Genomic DNA, 6,763 nt, shown 5'->3' with positions numbered 1-6,763 from the left:
TGGCTGGTTGGCAGGTGACAGGAGGTTGACAGTGGATTGGATGGGAGGCTGTCACCCCTCAACATTGATGTTGCCTGATGTTATTACAGTGGGCTATGGTGGTCTTCCTGAAAGCAAATGGCTAAGCATTGAAAAAGTAAAAGCCCTGCTTAACCGTTTCCATGTTCTAGTTTAGATTGATTTGTCCAAGGAGAACCGGCAAAGATGAATAATCTAAAGGGTTCCTCTGCAGTACCACTTGTCATTGTGCATTGGGAGGCTGAAGAGCCTGTTTGATATTTTTACTTCTCCTCACAGAACGGAAAAAGGGACTAAGCCAGATGAAGTATACTTTTGTAGACTTGCTCAGATTCTTCTAAATGAGATACTAAAAATTTGAAACCACTTTGGGATGAAATCCCTTGTCCAGTGCTAGCTGTAAATGGGGGGGGGGCACTAAGTTATCAGTGCCCAGAAACATTGTCCTCACCACAGATACTAGTTGTGACATGGCTGTTGTTCTGAATGACTGTGGTCAGGCCTGATTCGGTTTTAGGTGTGCTCTCAGTATTCTTTATTGAAACATAACTATTAACATCTTTAACACTGACTAACTTACAAGAGTATATAACCACCTATGATTTGGGAAAGGATGGGAACTCAGCAGTGTATAATGCCATACAGTCTACCCTCCAAAATAGCAAGGGAACTGATCTTTTCCCTGGAAATCACTCTGGGAGATCTCCAGACACCACTAGGAAGTATTGCAGCCCTATTTGGCATGTTTCACTCAGACTAGCAGAAAGTATCCTCCATAGATCTTTTTAGATTCACAACCAGTAACTACTCCCCTGTATTCCTGGTTATATCCATGATACTGTGCACATTTTTACAGCAGTATATCTTTTCCAAAAGTGAGTTTTGATGTCTGCTCATCGATAAACATATCCGTCTACATGTTTTATTGTAAAATCCATTCTTGATTTTAATTTATGATGAGAGAATGTGCTTGATGAATACAGTATAGAAATAATCAGAATAATTAGTTTTCATTGGCTGTTCCAGACTGAACAACATTTATGAAGAATGAATCAAGTCCAGCCTTCATATCAGAATGGTACCTTTAACACACCAAATATATCTAGTGGTGGAGAACATTACTATCAAGCAAATGGTATAGCGGAGACCATTATCCTTCCTTCTCTAATTGGGGTTATCTGTTCAGCAGGATTAGTGGGCAATGTCCTTGTTGTGCTCACTATAATCAGGTATGACAACAAACAGGAGATCATCCCAGAATCACTTTGTGGGGCTGAAAAGTTGGAACCCCTTAGACAGAGACCTGGTACTGAAAGGAAACAGGGCATTTGTTTTGCCAAATACTGCTTTGCCAGAGTCAAGGATACTTTTAAGGGATTTTGATGGTAACAAAAACTCAGAGAGGCAAAATATCTTTATTGCATGAACATGGTTTAATCATAAACTGCTAGACTTGTGCATTTTACAATAATTATGAAAAGGGAGTGTTACACAGTTATTGTAATCAAAAACAAAACAAATTCCTCATCTAAACAGCCTGTAACAGAAAAGAACACATGATCTTCTTTAGCTTTTTTCTAGTTCCTTTCATTACTGCAGTCTTTTCCTCTATTTGGTTTCACTTTTACAAGGTAGACAACATTTTCCTAGGAAATCGATCAAGATGGGTAGCCATATTGGTCCATCTGTAGCAGTAAAAAAGAGCAAGAGTCCAGTAGCACCTTAAAAACTAACAAAAGTTATGGCAGGGTATCTTGCCACAAATTTTGTTAGTCTTTAAGGTGCTACTAGACTCTTTTTCCTAATAAGGATGGTGAGAGCCTACTGTTCCTTAGGGGAAACAGGTACTGCACTTCCTTAATTGACCACAAGCTGTAGCCACTAGGATTATATGCAGGTGTGCAGTATTCTAACCTGAAGGTTATGAGGCAGGACTTTGCCTTCCTCATTCTTCCCAATGCCTACCCTACTGTGCCAATCTTTCCCTTGTAGTCTGCCCTCCTCTGCTTGCCTGCTGCTCTACAAACATACCCAAGCAAATCTGCCTCAAGGTCTTCCTGGTGTTGTCTACCTGCCACTCATGCTTTACCCTTCTTGTGCCATCAAATGCCCTTATCTTGCCAGTCTGTCTCATCCTTGTGCTACTGTTCTTCAAGCTACAGTGCTGCCCATTGTAAGCCAAAACACCTTCAAAACGAGGTTGGGGAATTGTCAGGTGGGCACCTGGCTCACTCAGGATCTTTTTACCTGTGTATACAGGATTCCACATCCAGAAAAGTAATGCTTAAAATATTAGGGACTCTAATTAAGTAAAACAATTATAATTTATTAAGGAAAATATAGGCTTCCATAGAAGATAAAATACTCATCAAAACACACATTCAGTCCTAGGAAACATAGAGAGATAGGGGAACACATGGGTAGACAAACAGGGCGATATTTACCTATCGTAGTCTTCAAGGAAGGCTTCAATGGCGATGAGCAAGGAAGTGGGAGAAGGGACCTGAAACTTGGCCTTAAAATCGGGGATGGATCTATGCATCGGAAATTGGGATACTGCTAGAAGCACACCTGTGGGTAGCTAGTCCACAGATTATAAGGACTCTCTTGAGCCCTTAGAGGACGGGTGGTATGAGGGAGGAGGAAGGTGGTCAGCTGGTGCATGACCTCACGAAAAGGGGAGGTTTCACAGTGACCATAAGGGCTGGACTACTGTGACAACCAATAAAAAGTTCATTGGTGGCACCTAATTGGGTGTTTGCTCTTGACCAATTGACTGGCCTGGATCCTGAATACCTGAGTGAACTTTCAGGTTGAAATGGACCAGGGGGAGGCTCCAAAATGACAGTTGGGAAGAATAGACAGATTACTTGGGTGGGGAGATGCTTAAGACTAGTAGACTTATCTAAAAGGGTGACAATAGAGAGTCAAATCATGGCCTAGGTAACACCCAGTTTGTACAAAGGAACTTGGCTCTGGCTGAAGATGGTCTTCCTCTTCTTCTGTCTTCTTCTGGGCACCAGTCTTTGTCTAGCATTCCGTCAAACAAAAAAAGTGGTGGTTGGACAATTAACCACTCCTGGGGTGGGTAGGTTGCTTGCAGGCATAGGTGACATCTGGTGTGAACGTGAGCCATCCGCTTCGCTGAAATGGAGTCAAGCCTGGTAGGAAGATGGCTGCATGTGGTGTTAGCCCTCCACGGTGGATTCCATGGTCAGAACTTCAAAACCGTTAGCCTGGATAGCTCCTGGCAGCGCAGTCTCTTTCGCTCCATGGCTGAGATGGACATCATACGGAACAATGGGAAACCATCCGTTCTCCTGGTAGGCACTCTTGTACCGGTTTAGAGTGCCTTTGTAGCGTTATGGCTGCTAGTACTGCATAAGTCCCTTTTGCCCCTGGATAGGTTTACCCACGCTCTCTGGCCAAACGTGTATGAGTCACTTCTCCAGGTGCTCTGGCAACCAAGTTGGTAATCACAATGTTCTGGAAGGGGGTTTTTCCTCACACCATGTGCTGTCTTCCTTCTTCCCTCTCAACAAAACGCAGAAAAGTTAACAAGATTCCTAACGCCATAGCAGTTTTTAGCCATTCATAGTAATCTGTTTTGCAGGTGATGTTTCAAGAGAAGTTACCTGTTGAAGTGCAAGTATCTTAAGTGTTCTCTGGGCTTTGTTATTTGAACCATAATGGCTCTTGCACACATGGAAGCCCTTCTCCAAAAGTCTGACTAGCTTATGCGAGAAGTGGAATGCTTTATAGACCTTTGGTCTCATAAGTAGAGCCTTCTGCATCAAACCAGTGGTCCATTTATTCTAGCACCCTGTGCCGCACAATGGCTATCCAGTTGCCTCAGAAAGCCAACCAACAAAGCATAGAGGTCAGAGCTCTCCCCTGGTGTTGCCTCCTAGCACTTACCACTGGTTCCATTCAGTCATTGTGCTAACAACCAGTGTGGTGTGGTGTTTAAGACTCTTAGTGTTAGACTAGTATCTGAGAGACCCAGGTCTGAATCCCTTTTCATGCCATGGAAGCTGGCTGGGTGACCACAGACCAGTCACTATCTCTCAGCCAAACCTACCTCACTGAGTTGTCCTAAGGATAAAATGGAGGAGATAATGATGTAAGCCACCTTGATTTCCCATTGAGGAGAATGTTCCACCAGGCATTTGGTTGAGGACAGCAACAGGACAGTATACTATCTGGCTCTCTGATCCCCCACCCTATCCCTCTGCGTCCTCTTCATCCTGGGTGGACTGTGGGGAACTGAAATGTTTTTCCATTGTCTTGGCACTACATTGATCTGTTGGTTGATGTTTTGGGGTATTTTAATGTTTTAACTTTTACCACTTTAACTTTTACCAGTTTAGTGTAGTGATTAATTGTGCAGACTCTTATCTGGGTGAACTCCTCCACTTACACCTGCTGGAATGGCCTTGAGTCAGCCATAGCTCTGGCAGAGGTTGTCCTTGAAAGGGCAGCTGCTGTGAGAGCCCTCTCCAGCCCCACCCACCTCACAGGGTATCTGTGAGAAGATATAGGCAATTGTGACCGCTCTGAGACTCTGAGATTCAGAGTATAGGGGAGGATATAAATCCAATATCATCAGCATATTCATTCTCTGTTGTAAGCCACCCTGAGCCCCGTTTCCCAGGATGGGTGGAATCATCATCATGATCATCAATCATCATCATAATAATCTCTTCAGCCTGTTATATGTGGCCTCCTAGGATATGTGATTCTTAGTGACACCTGGAGATCTGCTGGCTCATACTGGTTTGGGGTTAATGCTTGCACATGGAGCTCTTAACCTTTCGTTTTGTCCTATATTGAATGAATGAAAAATTGCACCAATTCATAATAGAGATCAGGAAGCTGCAATGAGCAGGAAGGATCCCCTTAATAGTACTGTGGTGATCGTCTACATTACAAAGAATGTGCTTCTATAGAAAGGGGGGGGGGGTTGGAATCACAGCCAATTGGCTTCTGAAGAAAGTGACAGTATAGTGGGAAAAGAGTAAAAGAACTGAAGATTTTTACTGACATATGGAATTACCATATAATTGTGTGTGGAATAGAAGATGATTACCCCACAGTTGACTGATGTGGAATAGCTGCAATTCTTCTTAGGCATAATCTGAATCACTCTTAGGTCTCATGTACTTCAATGAGGAAATTAAGCATATCCTTAATTTTCTTCTACTTTCTTCTGCTAAAATAAGTGTGAGATTAAAGTGCTTTTCTTCTGCTGAGCCAAACCTTGTGGATGCAAGACTTTGCCACCTGGGAGATTTTGTTCATTCCTGGTTTAATGGCTTTGAAATCAGTGTGTAACAATTTTTGATTAGATTTAGCATTCATTTTCACAGGGATTTTGTTTCCTTTTAGAACTCCAGCAATATCTTCTGCTTTCCCAGTCTCATTCTGATCTTTCAGAATACCTCAAAAGCTCATTCAGTTCATTGTGGAGTGTCTTCTTTGCTTGCAAGAGCTGTTGATCCAAAGCTTTTGGGAGCTTGTTTAATTGTGGTAGCAAAATCAGCCATTGGACATGGGTTTTCTGGAGATCTGAGGGTTCCCCTCCCCCCCCCCAAAAAAAAAAAGTACAGGCTACTTGTATGCAAAACCTAAGAGGACAGAACAATTGCATGAGAAACCCTTTCTCCAAATGCTCATCATCAGTTCCAGAAAAATAATGGCTTTGTATAGTGGATTTTCAACAAATTTTCTGTTCAGTAAAAGAGGAGATAATTCATTATGTGCAAGAAGAGCATGAAATAACTAGCTGCTTCTGGTTGTTTCCTCAAGCAATAATTTGTTTTTGATAATACACTTGCTTTGTGACTATTGTTAGAAAGGGCTGAGAGAGCTGAGAAGGAGTGTGTCATAATGATACAGATGGTGTCTTCACCCAGCAGGCTACTTAGCCAAGCATATACATGAGCTAGCAATTACAAAAGTTTGTTTGGCTGCAGCAATATCACTATACCTAAAGCAGAATCCTAATTTTGGCACATGTGGTCACTCATGACCCACATGGCATTGATTATTGTGTGAATTCCCTTTTTTAACTATTTGAAGTAATTGTATGATGCCTCTCAAAACATTGCTTGAAGCAGCTCAAGACACAACAGGCAAAACATTTATATTTTTAAACACATATGTATTTTTTGTTGTTTATTGCAGTTATAATACAGATGTCCCAAGGCAAAGGGAAGTGAGACTAACCAAAATGGTGCTTGTTCTTGTCGGGGTGCTACACTTTACCATTTGATACAGTTGTGAATCTTCAGATAGCTCAGCCAACACCAACCTTTTACATCAGCTACTACTTTTCCATCTGCTTTAGCTATGCCAGTGGCAGCATTAATCTTTCCCTGTACATAATGCTTAGTGGAAACATTCAGAAGCATTTAAGGCAGTGCATACATATCAAGACAAAGATGGCAGATTGTGATGTTAACAATACTGAAAATACCCTGAAATCAAGTTTTTGAAAGGATGGTCATTTTTTATTTAAATAAATACACACATGTTTTATTGACTCAGTTTGCCCTGTTGAAGGTACAGATATTTGCCATGTTGTGATAAATGGGTTTTATCCAGTCTCTGCTAGGTTTAATCAATTGGTTTTGTCATTTTAAATTGTGATTTCTGTTGTATTTTCACTTTATTGTCGCAAACTACTTTTACAAATAAAGAGAGAGAGGAGATGTCAAATATGCCAGAAAGGCAATAATGGCCT

At 41.7% G+C, this 6,763-nt stretch overlaps 1 protein-coding gene across 1 annotated transcript; it reads left to right on the top strand.

Moving 5' to 3' along the window:
* Positions 1–1,065: 1,065 nt before the first annotated feature.
* On the top strand, positions 1,066–6,543 carry MCHR2 (melanin concentrating hormone receptor 2). Its single transcript, XM_060234478.1, is given in 3 exon segments — positions 1,066–1,298; positions 6,205–6,276; positions 6,278–6,543. Coding segments are annotated over 3 exon segments (543 nt in total). The 3' UTR covers positions 6,516–6,543.
* Positions 6,544–6,763: the final 220 nt, after the last annotated feature.

This window comes from Heteronotia binoei, chromosome 1, assembly GCF_032191835.1.
Source record: "Heteronotia binoei isolate CCM8104 ecotype False Entrance Well chromosome 1, APGP_CSIRO_Hbin_v1, whole genome shotgun sequence".
Lineage (NCBI taxonomy): Eukaryota > Metazoa > Chordata > Lepidosauria > Squamata > Gekkonidae > Heteronotia > Heteronotia binoei.
The sequence above is the reverse complement of the archived record's forward strand: the minus strand, read 5'-3'. Positions and strand labels throughout refer to the sequence as shown.